General features: G+C 45.6%; 1 protein-coding gene and 1 long non-coding RNA gene across 5 annotated transcripts in view; one reads left to right on the forward strand and one right to left on the reverse strand.

The window, feature by feature from the left end:
• The window catches only part of LOC135914986 (uncharacterized), a 564,953-nt gene that overhangs the window by 157,292 nt on the left and 390,337 nt on the right, over window positions 1-17,324 (reverse strand). The window lies entirely within an intron of this gene.
• Window positions 1-17,324, forward strand: part of LOC135914995 (polycystin family receptor for egg jelly-like) — a 99,183-nt gene that overhangs the window by 21,935 nt on the left and 59,924 nt on the right. For 3 of the 4 annotated variants that reach the window (XM_065447928.1, XM_065447929.1, XM_065447930.1), the window contains 2 exons: window positions 1,096-2,053; window positions 4,413-6,981. In XM_065447928.1, the coding sequence (XP_065304000.1) occupies window positions 1,096-2,053; window positions 4,413-6,596 (3,142 nt within the window). In that variant the 3' untranslated portion in view covers window positions 6,597-6,981. Of the gene's footprint in view, window positions 1-1,095; window positions 2,054-4,412; window positions 6,982-17,324 lie in introns of those variants that run through there. The other variant, XM_070524841.1, reaches the window with a different exon arrangement.

The raw sequence follows: 17,324 nt of genomic DNA on the forward strand, positions 1-17,324 counted from the left end.
AACTATTTTGCCAAAGTCACTATTTAACCTGATTTGATCTTGGGGTGAGTCAATTTCATCATATAGTACACAGTCATCCGCGTAAAGTTTAATTTTTACAGATAGATTATTGCCAATGTCATTTATATAAAGCAAAAATAAAAGAGGACCCAGTACGGATCCCTGCGGAACACCAGAGGCAACAGGTAATGTGTTGGAGCAAGTCTGGTTTATTTTAACGTATTGAAAACGGTTCGTTTTTAGGGAACGGAAATACACCTGCTGTTGCTTGAGGTGTAAATGTGTACGGTGCTTGCAGCCTAATAGCGCGAGCGATGTGGATTGCTACGAATAGATGGTGCATGTATCGTGAGGAAGTAGCTTAGGAATGGTGGGACTGGCTGGAATCACCTCCAGCCATATAACCTCGGTGACGGATCCGGTAAATGACAGTATTAGCACAAGCGAGCATTTCAATTGTCTTACAGGTTCTCATATGCAAGACAACCTACATCAAAAAAGACAAAATGGTGACTTCCACAGAGTTCTTTTCAAGTAAACATTCCTTGCAGTCTTACGGACTACAATTTGAAAATTTCAATGTGTTCCGTAATATAATAAGATAAAAATATTATTGGACAGTTTTGTTAATTGGTTGATTACATATTTTGATTTATTGCGCAAGTAATGTCCACCTCTTCGAATGTACCATCTCAAGCACGTCAATAGTGCTATCTACCACAGGCGATTATTAAAATTCTTTAACTTCCTCACAGAAACATCTGGCACTGTAACAAGTGATTGAATAGTCAGTATCAATAAGTCATGCACCCGGACGCACATACAATTGGAAGATGTTCAAGCTAAGCACAAAAACAAGTACAACAGTTGCTCAGGTGCTTTCTGTGTAAACAAACTCAACAAGAACGACCTGGCACCCTGTCAACTGAGCGCGCATGCATAGGATGCGCATGCCATGCGGGAGGTAAGGGCCTCAGTTACACGGGCTGAGCATGTGAAACAAGAGCGAAAAATTGAGATTAATTGCAGAAGTTATCCGATACATTGCAAGCTATACGAGTCAATATTCGATTTAGTTTTAACGTGTCACTCCAGCATCAAGGCGAGCGCATGGAACCAGAGGCCCCAGGCGGAGGTCCATTTCGTTCTCACGCACGAGCTTTTCGAGGGCCAGGGTTTGAGGGAGCAGAGTGACCTCCCACCGACGAAAGGTCACTGCCAGGTGAATCCGAAGAAAGGCGCAGCTGTGAAGACCACCTTCCACGTCGGTTGCACAGGCTTCGCAGATCCCGAGGGAGGCTCACTAAGCTACGGCTTCTACTTCTGCAGTCACGCACCCAACAGGCTCAAGGACTTGGAGGGCGGACGCCCAAAGCCGTGGCATTCTTGCACGCACATAAAGTCTAGCCTCGACGACGGCACCTTTGCGGGTGTCCTGCCGCCTGGGAACACGACGGTGGCCGCCACCGACTGCTCTGTGGTCGTGGTCGTCAACGACAACGTCGGGCAGTACGTCTACGACCTGCTAGCAGTGACCATCGAAATCGGCTCTTGCAGCGACATCACGCTGGAGACCGTCGACGACTACGCCAGGCAAAGCCAGCAGAACAGCCCCGACGCCATACTCTCGTACATCAAGAGTTCCGCCATGTTGTTCAACTCGGAGTTTTACAAACGATGCAACCGTCTCGGCAGCATCGCTGGGACTACAAATTTGAGCCGCGACGCTGACGTCTTGGACGACTACATCGGCTACCTGAAGACCAGCCCCGTGACCACTGAGAACGAACTGCACAATGCGATCAGCGTCCTCCAGGTGCTCATCCCAGACAACAACTCCGCCACGACAAAAAACTTCACAGATGCGGTGATTGAGCTCATGGATGATTATGCCAGCGCCTTCTCCAAGCTGACTTCAATTGAGAGCAACTGGAGGATCGCGGACCTAACTGCCACCATTGGGGGAGAACTTCTTGATGGACTGGCCGCACTGCTTGACCTCAAGGCCCCTACCCCTCAGGAACTACCAGTAGAAGTACCAAGCGATTTCCATGTAAGTGGTGTGGTTTGCCTTAGACGGCAGACATTAAATAGCAATGGTCAATGTGAAGGCAGTCAAATTCAATTGAGGAATCGCATTAGCGCATTCTTTCAACAAAGCACATCTATATGGGTCGCGTAATGTCCTGTTGCATGGGCGCTTGCCGTCTCTGAACACGTGACCCCGCAACCACTGAGTGTGTCCTGGCTTCCCTTTTACATACGGTAAACTATGTATCCTTATGATTTAGTACTCAGAACAAAGTCTGCAGTGAACCAATACATTATTTTTATTCCCTGACCTCGAGCCAACATGGCAAATTTCTTTATTGATTTTGGATTTGCCTCACAGAAACTCATTTATTTTAGAAGGGGCACTCCCTGCAGAAATCATGAACTCTAGCTCACCCTTACTCGTTCTGCAGGGTAATTGAACATCGCATAGTTTCCGGAAGATACTTCTTTCACGTGAAGCATGCCACAATTTGCGTCATATGCGCAAAATGTTATTCTATGCAGTCAATAAAGGTGGCACAGGTCAGTCACGATCTCGCTGCAATTAAGTCATTCAACTTCACTGGCACCTCCCGAGTGAACTAAGTTGCCCTCAGGGGGCGTCGTACGGCATCAGAGCCGGCAGCGCCATCTCTTGGCTCTACGAAATGTAACCGCCGTAAACAGTCCGCTGCTGGGCGGTAGATAACTCGCGCAACAGTAGCACAATGCCATAGCCAATTAGCTAGCGCGCGGCAGGTAAGGATAAACCATTTTAAGTTGCGCTAGTATACGTCGTGCATTATATATTTCACAGTGACCTCACACCTATACGAAATTATCTCTTTGTCTAGCACAACTGCACTGAAGGAAGGCGGCAAGTGTATAAATATTATCAGTAGCGACAGCGCCTCAGTTTCGGCATGGAAGCTTTGCTTGCAGTGAAGTTGACAATGAAAAAAACAAAAAAGAAAAAAAATGCTTCTCAACGACGCATGACGTAGTAGGTGATGAGTGTACTCATTCTCGGCTCGGAGCGCCGACCCAGTATGCCGCCGCGTAATCCACTGCTCATGGATAGGTTAATTTCACTGTCATTCCAACTATTGGTACGATATCTGCGCCTAACAAGCATCATCAAGCATGAGGGGGCTTAACGATCCACCTTACAGCCCAGAAGTGGTTGTTGCCCCTTCTTGTAGGCAAAGTCTTCTTTGCAGCTATCAGGTTAATTTGGCGTGCGTCGGATTTGGGTACCTCGCCAATCCTGGCTATTTGGCTTTCATAAAATCAGACATTTTGAGGCCTTCTAAGTGCACGCAGGACCAGACGCACATACACACAAACAAAGGCGTCAAATTGAAGCTTAGAACGAAAAAAAAAACGTACCAAGTTATTGTCGAGTTTTTTACGGAGCAGTATTGTTCCGTACCTGGTGGAAGTACGGAATGACGCACAGATGCGCTCGTTAATTCAAACTACGAGCATAATGCCGTAACCGCAAATGTGGTTTTACTCAACTTAAAAAAATTGCCCGAACCCAGAGGCTGTGCAGTCTCAAAATGTGCCCGGAAAGTATATAGTGCAGTTTAACCACCAAACCATATGGTACACTAGTCGGCCAAAAAAAGACCTTTTCTTTCTTGGATGTCAACCGCTGTTCACTCGCCTTTTTATATTCAACCTAAAAGGCGTCGTCCTCTTTGACAACGTCATGGGCCCCTCAATAAGCAAGGTCGCAGATTCACTGACCAGTGCTTGGAAAACAGCATCATAGGCGCACAAAACACACATAGTTCTGTCATCACTACGCTTTTCTCGTGCCTACAGACGAAATGGTCATTAAAGGACGCGTTCATACATCCGACGTGTCAGCATCGTGTAGCAAGATACCGTGCATTGTGAATGTGCCGCGAAAGTCAATTTATACTCATTTCAACTGATTCCTTGCCCATTGCCCAAGGATTAAGCAGGTCGCTTCTGCTCCTCCGTTTGAAATGGCTATGATAAACTCGAAACTTGCTGTTTATTCAAACGTCAAAGTGACAACTTTTCTAAGGAGCGATACCAATCATTAGGAACGGTTAAGAACGGTTAGTACGGCGTTGTGTATCTCACAGCGTGCAGGTTTAGGCTTGTGTGGGGGATTTAAAATGAAATTGGAAAATTGCTGTAAAGAGAAAACCGACAAAACATTGAAAATTCGACACCCGCATAAGTATGTCACGTGTACGCAAACTTTTCTACCTGCTGCCCATAAAATTCTATTAGCAATGCTGTTGAGGTAAAAGGTAACCGTTAAATAGAAATGCTTTTCACAAGAACGGGAAACAGCGTTGTGCGGAACTTGTAGCTGATGTTTGTTATTTCTTTTTCAGCCCGATTCCGAGTGCGCGACTGTGGCGAAACTGGTTCACAATGTGGCCCGAGTAGCCGCGGGTGTGTCACGGGTGGTGGACACCGAGCAGAACGACGCAAAAATCAACGCCAGGGACTACGAAGTCTGGATTCGAGAGTCGCAAAGGCGAGGCTTCCTCGGCACATCCGGCGGCAGCAGGGTTCGCGTCGAAGGCAGCGTCGACGCACAAACGGCCATAGTGTTTCCGTCTAATCCATTTCGATGTCACGAGACGGCAAAGCTAATAAACACCCAGGTTGTAGGCGTCGAGGTGGCACGAGGCCCCGCAGAAACTCCCTTCAGCGTCCATGTGCCTACGGAGAGCTACTTGAAAAGGCCAACACCACTCGACTGGGACGGACACGCGGGCACCTACGAAACATCGTTCTCAAACGTTTCCATGCACGTAATTAACGTGACCGAAGCAGGCGTGTTCTTGAAGATCGACGTGTTCACCTTCGACGCCCAAAAAAGATTCATAACCGCCGTCGTCTATGGTCGACCTCCTTCCAGGTTGGATTTCCTCGAGCAGAACAGGTTTCACCTCGCAAGCAACGTGCCGCACGAGAACCGAATCGAATTTGTCCAGAAGCCTGCCCTGGTCACGGTGGCTGTTATACCGCTTACTAACAGTGCGAAAGCCAGGTTACTTGACCCGTATCGCAGGAGGGGCGACGAGAACGGCAGCGCGACTTACACGATGAAGTCGCGCTTCTACAGCTGCCTTTTCTGGAACAACACGGAGCAAGCGTACTCGAGTTCAGGATGCCGCGTAATCGCGGATTCTGACGAACAGTTTGTTCACTGCGCTTGCGAGCACAACTCCATTTTCGCGGGCGGATTGTTCATCGCTCCGCACCCGATCGACTTCACCGATTTGGGCTTCCTTCTGTTGACCATGTCGAGCAACGTCGTGATGACCGTAATTATATCAGCGGTGTGGCTCGTCTATTTGCTGGTCATGGTGTGGGCCGCGAAGCAAGACGCGCTAGACGAAGGCGCCGCGGGCATAGAGTACCTCGCAGAGAACGAGCAGGACGATGCGTTTGGCTATCTCGTATCTGTCTACACGTGGTTCCTCAAGGGCTCTGGGACCACGAGCCGAGTGCTTCTCGTTGTCCACGGGTCTGACGCCGAATCCCGTGAAGTGGTCCTTCGCGACGGCGCGCGAAACCCATTGGCGCTTCAGGCCGGTGGCCGAGACTGGTACTTTCTAAGCCATCCGTCAAGCCTTGGAGATGTTGAGGGCATTTCTTTGACCCTGGAGCTGAAGGGCTACGAGAGCTCCTGGCACTTGAGCACAGTTGTCGTGAGGGACCTTCAAACGGCCTCACAGGTGGTTTTCATCGTCGACGACGTGCTGACACCGGACGCGTACAAAGGAGCTTCGACCTTTACCTTCCACGTTGCCGACGAGGGGAGCCTTCGCAACCCGTGGCGAATCTTCACCGCCAGAATAATCCGCTACTTTCGCGAGGAGCACCTCATCTTCAGCATTTTCAGCCGCTTGCCGACCAGCAACTTCACTCGCAAGCAGCGTGCCTCGCTGGCCCTGCTGCTCGTCACCACGGGCATGATGGTGAGCCTCATGTTCTACGGCCTGGACGCCGACGAAGAGGAATACTTCAATTGGCGTATCTTCTACACACTACTCGAGTTGCCATCGTGGCGCGAGCTCGTCATTGCCCTGCAGTCAACGATCCTCGTCACGCCATTCGCATTCCTGGTCGTCTTTCTCTTAGAGAAGTCCCGGCCACTGGTATTTCGACGAAAGCCTACAGTGCCCAAGGTGTACGTCGAAGACGTAGTAGAAGACTGGGTTCACGACACGGACACGTCTACCGGTTCAGCCAAAACAGGACAGGTGCCCAGGGAGCGTCTGACGAGCAGCGTGCAGCTGCCGCTGTTCCCAACCTGGGTCTCCGTATTCGCCTGGCTCCTCTGTTTGTCCGCTTCTCTGGTAGCCTCGGTGCTCGTCATACTCTACGGCCTGACGTACGGTTACCGTCGAAGTCTGTCGTGGGTGCGCTGCAACTTCATCAACATGCTCCTGGGCGAATTTTTGGTGAGCCCACTCAAGATCCTGTGCCTTTCGGCAGTCATGGCTTGCGTGCTGAAGTCGCCTGTAGAGATGGAGAATATACCGGTGCGCTTCATCGAGTAGTCGCTGCAACCATGTTTTAGGAGTGACTCCGACGCCAGATTTAAGAATACCCGCTTGTTCCAAATCATGTGACCCTGCTGGAATCACGCATCATTCTTTCCCTCAATTCGCCTTTTGGTGTGCGCTAGGCAAACACTCAATGGAGCAGCATGCATCGTCTTCGCTTGAACATACACCCTACGAACGTTTCAATATTTGAATGTGTTGCACTATTGCCGAAGTAGCCATGGTAGCTCAATCTGTGGACACACAACATATTTTCTTGGACTGGGGACAGTCGCACAACTCGTGTGATACACCGCATTACAGCCAGCTATATTGGTGACCAAATTATGGATATCTTTCTCTTGGCTGGCAATAATAAAGTATGTTGATTTAAATGTTCCTAAGGGCTGCGCAAGAAGGAGACTGCGAGACTTTTGTCTTCAACTAAATGACTATTTATTGCAAGAGTGGCATCATGTTAGGACAAAGTAAATTGATAAATAAAAAGCAGGGAGTTTAACCAGGACTCAGCCCGGTTGGCTACCCTTTATTGGGAAGGAAAGAGGACAGGAAACGATTAGAAGTAGCGAAAGTCCACTGCGGATATCGACGACGTGGTAGCAGTTTTCTGCTATATATCTCTAACGGTCACTCATACGGGATCACAGGCGGTCACTCAATACGGTAGCTTTCCAAGTTCGCAGCAGCGCTTCTGTGGCGTTTGGTAGCTGCGACATGCGAGGTGATGGTCCCAAGAACTTGTTCAAGGTGAACGGTTTCCTATCTAACTGATATATAGCTGTGCAGAGGTCGTCTTCCATTTTTAAAAGATGGGCAGTAGCGCAGTAAGTGTTCTACTGTGTCCTCGACACCGCAGGCATTGCACTCGATGCTATCAGCCACATCAATCATACACGTGTACGCATTCGTGAATGCAACGCCCAAGCGTAAGCGGTACAACATTGTTTCCTCACTTCGCAGGAGTCACCCAATGTGCGACTTGCTATAGTGCAGACGAAAGAGAACGCATATTAATCCCGTTCGACAGAACGAACAGACGACAGCGAACCATACCCATCTGGGGAGTTGTAAATGCTGCACTTTTTTCGATATGCTTACGTAAAAAAAACTGCAATCGCACAATTATGTAAAACGTGTGGTAAATGAATTTATCTTTCTAGGTTTCCAGTTGAGCGCCCAGGAACGCAAACTCATAACCCATTGATGCTAGCACCACTTCTGTTTTATTCGTCCTCAAATCTTCTCAAACAACAAAGGTGTTCCACTTTCACCTGCATTATTTGACGCGAACTTCTTGGAGCTCTGTTAAGTGCAACGCACATTAATTGTTAGAAATGGTTGGTGAGGAGTACCGAGTAAGTAGGGCTAGCTGCCACTTCGCGACTCGCAAAAAAGTGCCCATTTTATGAAGAAGACAATTGACATGTGTTGCTAATAAACTATCCTGTCTTCACAACGCATTTATCGTTAATTGACTATACGAGGCCCCAGCATCTCCTTCCATGCATTTGACAGAAAAACATGGCTTGTACTGCTTTCATTTTCCCATAACAAACCGTGTGCCTGCTATATATTAGGCTAGCTGATTTAAGGCATTAACAATGAAAAATAAAAGAAGCTATCAGGCTATTAGGGTGTATATGTTCCTTGGATGCCACCAACCATGAATAGTAATCTTCACTGATTACCCGGTGCTCAACCTTTTAACTTTGAATATCTAGCGTGGCGAATTCTATAATTCAAAAAATGTCGGTGACATCGGCTGGAGACGTTCCTGTGCATCTGCACGTCGTGCATTGTTTAAATACGTTAAGGGAATTAGCGATCACTCGATAATTCACTTCACTCTACGGGCAAAGATTTCTAAGAAGAAAAAAACTAGGGTCATCCAAGACTACGGCAAAGCAGACGTAACCGGAATGAATGCGGAATTTCAGGTCTTTGCTGATCAGTTTTTCGCCGGTTTTGAGCAGCGGTTGGTTGAGGACAACTGGTTGCTTTATAAAAACAAACTCTTGTCTCTTATTGATCGTTTTGTACCTAAAAGAAAAGTTTCATCATGTACTCGCTCACCATGGTTCAATAACATGTTAAAGCGCATGCGCAACAAAAAGAAGCGGATATTTCGACGCGCAAAATTCACAGCCAGAATAGACCACTGGTCCTGCTATCAAAAATTTAACAGAGAATTCTGTACTGCGCTCTCAAAAGCCAAGAAGCAATTCTTTGATAAAACTCTTCCTTTGCTACTTCGTTCTAATCCCCGTAAATTTTGGAGCATTATTAACGGTACTAAAAGGACACACATTCAGTTAATCCAATCTGATGTTCCAGTAATTCAAAGCGAGTGCTGCAATGTTCTGAACAATGTGTTTGCTACTCATTTTCCTAAGAGCACTCCCACAGTATTACCGCACATACCAAAAACGAACTTCTTTCCAATGGATTATATCGCTATTGATGCAGTTGGTGTCGAAAGGCTCATTGTCAACTTAAAAGTGTCTTCATCGGCCGGTCCAGATTGCATTTCATCAAAAATGCTGAAGTGTACTCAAGTTTATTCTGCACTGATATTGTCAAAGCTTTTTCAACAGTCATTACAGATGTCTACACTACCCTCTGATTGGAAGATAGGGAAGGTGGTCCCAGTGCATAAATCTGGTGATGTACATTCTCCCAATAATTACCGCCCCATATCATTAACAACCATTCCAGTAAAAATCCTAGAGCATATAATATACTCGCACCTCATTGAATTCCTTGAGTCCAATTCCTTCTTCAGCATTTATCAGCATGGATTCCGTAAAGCAGTTTCGTGTGAAACGCAATTGTTATGTTTTACTAAAGACTTGTTTATTAACGCGGATCTTGACTTTGATACTGATTGCATATATTTAGACTTTGCTAGGGCATTTGACTCCGTTTCACATGATCTACTTATCTTCAAGCTTAACCAACTTAGCATAGACCCCAATGTACTTGCATGGATTAAGGAATTTCTCTCTAACCGTAGTCAGTATGTGACGGCTAACGACTTCTCTTCACGTAATTGTGCCGTAACATCTGGTGTCCCGCAAGGGTCCGTTTTGGGCCCTCTGCTCTTCTTAATTTATATTAATGATCTTCCTACTTGCCTTTCTTCCTCAACTGTCCGACTGTTTGCAGATGACTGCGTGGTTTACCAGAAAATTACTAACCATGACGATTATCTCAATCTGCAACGTGATCTAGATAGGGTATTTGAATGGTGCAGTCAATGGCTCATGACACTTAATACAACTAAATGTAAAAGTATGAAGGTTTCTCGCCACAGCACTAATCATTGTCCGCGTACTTACCGCCTCAATAATATGCTATTACCATCTGTTGACAGCTATAAATACCTTGGTGTTCACATTTCTTCTAATCTATCGTGGAATACGCATGTAGAATATGTAACTAACAACGCCAATCGCATGCTTGGTTATCTGCGTCGAAACTTTTTTGATGCCCCATCGTCCCTGAAGTTAACACTTTACAAAACCTTGGTACGTTCTAAATTGGAGTACGCATGCGCCATATGGGATCCTACTCAGACTACACTCATTCAAACTCTTGAAGCCATTCAGAATCGCGGCGCACGTTTTATATTGTCGAATTATTCACGTCATTCCAGTGTCACATCCATGAAGAAAACCCTAAACTTGCCTGACCTTTCGTTGCGTCGAAAGTAATCTCGCCTCAGCCTTTTTCATAAAATATATTATTATAACAACGAGATGAAGGACGTTTTGTTTCATCCAGCTCATTACATTTCTTCAAGGACCGATCATCGCTTCAAGGTGGGGCTACCTTCTTGTCGCACAAAATTGTGTAATGACTCTTTTGTTCCTAGAACAAGTGTCGCATGGAACCACCTTCCCTCCACAATCGCCAGCATTGCCGATGACCACCAGTTCAAGATCGCTTTACAAGACGCCTTGTAATACTTCTGTTTTTTTGTTTGCTGCACGTCTTGCCATTTCTTTCCCACTCCTTTCTGTAGTGCCTTTGGGCCCTGAAAGTATTTTAAATAAATAAATAAATAAATAAATAAATACCATTGGGTTGAGAGCTGCGCGGATATTTTTACAAATGAATTTCTTCATTTCTGTGAAACCACATGCGAGGGGAACCACAAAGTGTTTGTCCCTATTTTTATTGGCCATATTAAGGTACACAAAGCTAACTACAAATATAAGTACTACTCTACGTACCCTGCACTGCTTTTGCACATACCCCCCACACCGCTTCAGACATTTGTCCCATCGCAGAATCAAAATTCGAAAAATGTTTTCGTACGTAATCCATGCCCGCAGCCTCTCCGAACGTTCTTTGTGATGCAAGTCTCCACGGCCTTTGTGAACTCACAACACCACCACCCCACATTTTTGAAAGCGCAACACTTATCGCCAAACGTGGGCTGTACTTCCTTGTCGATTTCGATGGGCGTTTTGCCCTCGTTCCGCAGAAAACGAATCACACTTCGTTGCTATCGCCATGCCGTGCACGTGTGAGGCACAGCCGCCATCTTCTACTCATCTTGGGAACTAGGCGCGAACACACACAAGACACAAGGAAGAAGATGAGTCAGAGCACTCTGTCCCGTTTCTTTCCTTGTGTCTTGTGTGTGTTCGCGCCTAGTACCCAAGATGAATTGTGACCAACTCGCCCAACAAGACGTCCTTTTGCCATATTCAGCAACTGACGGTAGTGCCGTGCCGCGGTGCTACCAGCATACAAGGCCGGGCCGGTCCAAGGAAGTTCCACCACTGGGAATTGATATCTTGACCGCATTTACAGCCATAATTTGGCTAACTAAAATAGGGACGAGGACTTTCTTATTCGCCCTGGAACCTTGTTGTCTCCACAATTATTAGCCACATTTTCTTCTGATGTAAATAACGGAGTACGCCGAGCATGCCGGTAATAAGTGGCATACGACACCGCCGAGAAGTCGACCATTGTAGGGCAGGTTACGGCGTGAGATGTTGCTGTCGCTAAAAGTTACGCTTCCTGTGAATGGGTTATGTGATGGTTGGTAACTCGTTATGTATTGATCGATGCACAAGCTTCAGTGCTAAGGAGCCGCAAATACAGCTTGTTCAAATGTCACTCGCATTCATCCGATAAGGTTAGGCCTAGCATCGTCTTCGAGTTGGTGGGTGTGCCTGCTAATGGCTGATCTGACGTGAAGCATCAGCCTTTACGATAAAAAAAATGGTAGGTGACTGTAATCTTAGACCAAGATGTCTCTTTGTGGCAGTCGCACTTCTACATTGGTGCTCAGTAGGTTAAGCGAGCGAACGTCTTTACCCTGGCACGATGTTCGGGCGAGAAAGGAGGGAGGCCACGAAGGAAGCCCAGCATGCGCCACCTGGAGGGCAAGCGGGGCGCATGGCAGACCTTTCGCGCCCTCTCCGGTGCTGACGTGAGAAGATGCAACGAGCGTAAGAGCACAGCCGTTGCGAGCAAGCGAGCGAGCGATTGAGCAGTTGCTCGCCGGGAGAAGAGAAGCGAGACAGCAGAGAGTGACGGCACACCCACTCTGCTAGCCAGATGTTGAGTCTATGCCAGGTAATTGTTTTCCAATAATTAGCCGGTTAAATACCACGCCACCTTCTTTTTTGAGATGTCATTAGTGACGTCCTTAGTTGTGCTTTCTTATACCGGGCTTCTAGGAATTTCGTTAAAGTCGTTATCACGTGGCGGGTCTCCAAACTCTACGATTCTGTGCATTGGTGTCCGGGGATCACTGATTTCTGAACATTTTTTTTTTATTGCCAGGCGCTTCAGTAACTCAACTTGTGGCTATACTTATGCTTTCACATTATCACTAAAATCAAATCCATAAATGTTGTACTGTTCTATTTGGCTATTTCTTTTTGTCTGGTCTATCTTTAATTGCTTCCCAGGTGATCTCAAGAGATGAACTAAATGTGCTGCGCAAGAAACATGAGGGTCAACCAATGCATGTGCCACTAAAAGGATTATTTTATATAGTTGAACTTTGACCGTACGGATTTGAAATGAACCATTCTTTATTGTGTAGAGCGCATAGCCAAGACGGTAGAAGCGGAGGAAGGGCAGTCAATTATCATCGGTACATTGCCGTCTTCGAAGGCTGCCACTCCTGTTCCCCAGTGATTGCATTAATAAATCCAGCTGCGTACGTGGGTGCAATGAACGTATTGCTAAGGTGATTCATTATTTTACTCGTGAGATGCACTGTTTGCCTCTAGTCAGAAATGAGCAACAAGCCGGGACCCTTCGATTACAGCAGCGTTCAACAACCGTTTCGTTCATCTACGAACAGCTTCAACATTGACGCCGACGCTTGTTCATGCGTGGAAACTATGCGCTCCCTAAATGGACAGTTGTACGCTAAAAGCCCTCATCTATGTGTACTCTATCCAGGTAGTGAACTGTGCACAATAAAATGGCCCGAACAATGATACATATGCATTTGTGTGTATGGTCTTCTGCTCACTGTTTCGGAAGCTGTATGGTAGCGATACCTGTACACGTGACCTACATAAAGTAACCCATCAGACTGACTTGTATAAAAATAGTTATTGATTTTGTTTAACAAAAACTGCTATAAAAATACTTGAGCAATTGCTAAAAAGTTTTCGACTACCTTAAGGTTGCTCTCTGCCCTTTTTCGCCTCGCTCATTGCACAAATACAGTAAATAGAAGGAGTTCGCTTGGCGTTTTCATTGCGGTATCTGCAACCTATGACACGTTGTTTTTCCAAACTGAAAATTTCCTTCTATTATTCTTACATAAACTTAACTGGTTTTTTTTTGAAAAAGCGTTTGCAGCGTCACTCTGGGTGGCACGATGGACAGAACTGTTGTGTTTTATAGCACGAACACGCTGCTTACAAAACTGTGGTTACTCAAGGCCTCGTTGCCCAGCTAAAGCTGCCGCTCCCGTGACGCCGTATATCGGCAGAATAAATGCCTAATTGGTCATGTTAACATTCGTCACCATTGGTTACGTTGAGTAGATGATTCTTAGCTTTAGAAGAGAGTGGTGACGCCTTCTCTTCGAGTCAAGCTCATAACAAAAAGGAAACTAAAGAAATGAAATTAAATGTGTTTGGTGTCGCAAAAAGAAAACCAATTGGACTGGGTTTCGGCTAATTTGATACAATTTATCTGGAAAATATTTACATAATTGGTCAATTTATCAAATCTGTACCTTTTATTTTGTAACATGTGTATGACTGGTGGCTATGGGTGGACACGCATAGGCTAGCAAAATAAGTAAGCAAAAGAGAAGTACCAGCTGTGCTAAAGAATCCTCATGCCTTCCTAGACCGGATTCCTAAGAATTTATCAAGCATTTTTGACCATTTGCTCGTGCTCCTTCTCGGGCATGCTACTACATTTATGGCCCGATGCGTCGCACATAACTTTCTATCTAAACAAAATTTATGCGGCCATACCAGTACTTTAAGAAAGCCGACATCTACTCTAGGCGAGTGGAGCGAGGTTTCAAAACGTCACCAAGCGTTTAAGTAGCGTACAATATTGTGCATACTGCGAAAAAAAAAGTCAGCATATCGTGGATGTTCTGGCCGTAAATGCACATTACCTCAAGTTTGCTGTTCTGCATTCACGAATTCGACAAACGGATAGCTCCTCTATGTCGACTGTAGTTTTCTATATCCAGGTTAGAGAGAAATAACCGGCGCTTCGCTTAGTAGGTATGAAAATCGGAGGACGCTTAAGCTTCTACTTCAAGAGTGGAACGCGACAGCGTTCCCGTCGACCCGCCAAGGGGTGTAAGACGATGGGCTATGGCGCAGCGATTACGCGCCCCGCATCGGACGCGGTGAGCGTCGAGCAACGCAGCGTTCGGCGCGCCAACGAAGTGTGCGCCGAACGCTGCGACGCAGGGCTGAGCCTTAAAAACAGCTCGTTTCTAAGGCAACACCGCATTCAGTAGAGGCGCTTCTGTACCGCTTTGAAGCATCGATTTCGTGGCTCAGTGGTAGCGTCTCCGTCTCACACTCCGGAGACCCTGGTTCTATTCCCACCCACCCAATTTTGCAAGTTGTTTTTTATTCATGAAGTGCCTGTTGGGATTTATTGCTCAAGGCCAACGCCGCCGACGTCGACATCGACGACACCGGCTTTTCTGCGGCCCGAGCTCCATAACGCTGTCGCGTTAAAACATTGCTTAAGAGCAAGGGCACTAAGATGGCTGTATGTAATTCATTGGCTCCATCACCAGCTAGAGATTCGCTGGTGTTCATGAATAGTTAAAGAAACGCGACGAATGTTGATATGCTGTCATTGCTATTCACTACACAATGACGTATTTCACACTTTCACCTAGAAATTCCCTGGATATTCCGCATACGGCAAATCATACAACATCAGCTCAGCAAGAATGCAACGGCCATGCTAAAGCACGAAAAATCAGGGCGCAAGCCTTGGTTTACCTCCAAGACGGGACCGCAGGGTTGATGGAGAGTCTACTTCGCTTGGTGGTGTTAACAGCCACCCGCTGTGGTGACGTAGTAGACGTGGTACTGCACTGCTAAGCATGAGGGCACTGGAGCAAATTCAGAAACGGCCGTGTACAGTGCAATAGATGCACGGCGAAGAACCCCAGGTCGTGAAAGGTAATCCCGAGTTCTCCGGTGTGGCTTGCCTCACAATCATGTCGTCGTTTAGCAGGCAACACAAACGAGCTAAAACCAACATAACTTGGCACAATATGTATGGTAAGAAGTTGAACACAACAGTTGCACCATCAGCCAAATCAAATATAGAAACATGCGTGAATCGGAGAGCCAACGCATGTTCACGTGAGTCCAAACGCACCACTTAGGATTCTGCCTGTTTTCTGAAGAAACAATGCAGGTTGAGGCTCCAATGTGAATCAAGGGTCTGACGCCTAGTATTTGGCTTACATAAAGATGACGGGCTTTTCAGCGCCGTTGTAAATACAAACGACCAACCGCATGTACAAGAAATTTCTTCTTTTATAAGCGTCTAGAAAAACTCAATATGAACGGATAATCTGGCCTAGGAGCTTTAATTTTGGGGGGTGGCAATGGGGTAAGGAATTCGCAGTAACTGCGGTTTTTTTTCAATCCCTTTAAATTTGTGAGCTGACAATTTGCAGGTAAATTCTCAATTTCACCTTGCGGCGTTCACTGATAGGCAGAAACATTAGTAAATGAAAACCCCTGCACACTTTTCAAGTTAATGTACCGTTTATTCCTCACCTGCCCATATCCCAGACAAACACAAATTTCTTCTGTAGCTGAGTTGCGCCGAACTAAGTTATGTAATTTCACTCGACAGTGTTACCGATAAGTGAGTGGAAATTCGGCAACTTCTTTCGTCTCAGTTTAGCAAAACATGGTGACATAGAATAGCGTGACATGATATTCTGATAAAACCAGACCAAAATATTAATCATATGCAAATGGTGCACCGAAACACTTGCCATACACATCATTATTAAAGCAATGCTTATTTCAAGGAAGAGGGTCGACACATATTTTACTGAAACATCAGAGAGAGAAAAGAAAAAGATTGCTGAACTCTCGCTGTGCCTCTTTCAGCATAAGCTTTTGGGGTTGCCGTGCAGCAGCGCGTGGAAATAAACCACAAATTTACAAATTAAAGGTATATTTCATTGCTGTATACAATACATCAATTTGGTTCCGTTTAGACATGTTACCATTCGCACTATACGGAAATATGTTCTCGTTTATGTAGCTGCATAACAGAAGAACAAATTAGGTCAGAATTTCTTCCATTTTAGCGGTTTTCTAAAATGTTGCCGCAAAAGAAATGTCACAACCTAAATGCAACGTCTCCTTTGAGAGTAACCACATGTTAGCATTTTCTAAGGTAACAAACCTTATGAATATCTGCACAGAGGTTAGATAAAAAAAATTTTCTATGCACAAGTATTTAGCTATTGGCACTCAGGAACTATTGTTCCATTCGAAAAATGTATTTCTTCTCGTATATCTGTCGGAATGAAATATTCCTCGCCATTCTTTCCTCGACAGTGCGCCTTTGCAAGAACTGCTCTTTGAATTTGTTCATATCTTGTGAACGTTGTAGTTCATAAACATAACCAATGTACAACATTAAAGTTGTGAACTGTGCGGAGAATAAATATAAACATATAATGAAATAATATTTCTTCAGATTAAAATTAAAGAATTGTAGGCACGGAGTTCAGTTTCATAACATTTATTTATTCTTGCAACCAAAACTATCCTTTTTTCCCACTTGCATGCTGTACCTCCACGATTTCCATTTGGAACCAGACACGAGGTTGACATTCCATGGAACACCTGATATAGAGCCATGAATAATTTGAACTAATATTCAAGAAGCATTATAAAACATGGTACCATATGGCTTTTTCATTTCCAATCGCCCATGTTATCTTAGACAACGCACCGGTAAACACGTTGTTTACAACATTGGCGGCCCCCTAATTTGAAGATTTTCGCATCACCGATTCACAGCCATTATGAGCCCGGTATAGCGATACTGTCAATCTACAAGGGAATCAATACTTGCCTTGAAATCGCATATGTGGAACTTCGTGATTTTGCTTTTGAGATCACTTCTAGTAGTTCTGTCTTCAATGTTAATTAATCTTTAACCGTGCACTTCAATGCTACTCATCGAGCCCGAAAACCAAGAAGTCTTTAA

Source organism: Dermacentor albipictus, chromosome 9 (assembly GCF_038994185.2).
Source record: "Dermacentor albipictus isolate Rhodes 1998 colony chromosome 9, USDA_Dalb.pri_finalv2, whole genome shotgun sequence".
NCBI classification, from domain to species: domain Eukaryota; kingdom Metazoa; phylum Arthropoda; class Arachnida; order Ixodida; family Ixodidae; genus Dermacentor; species Dermacentor albipictus.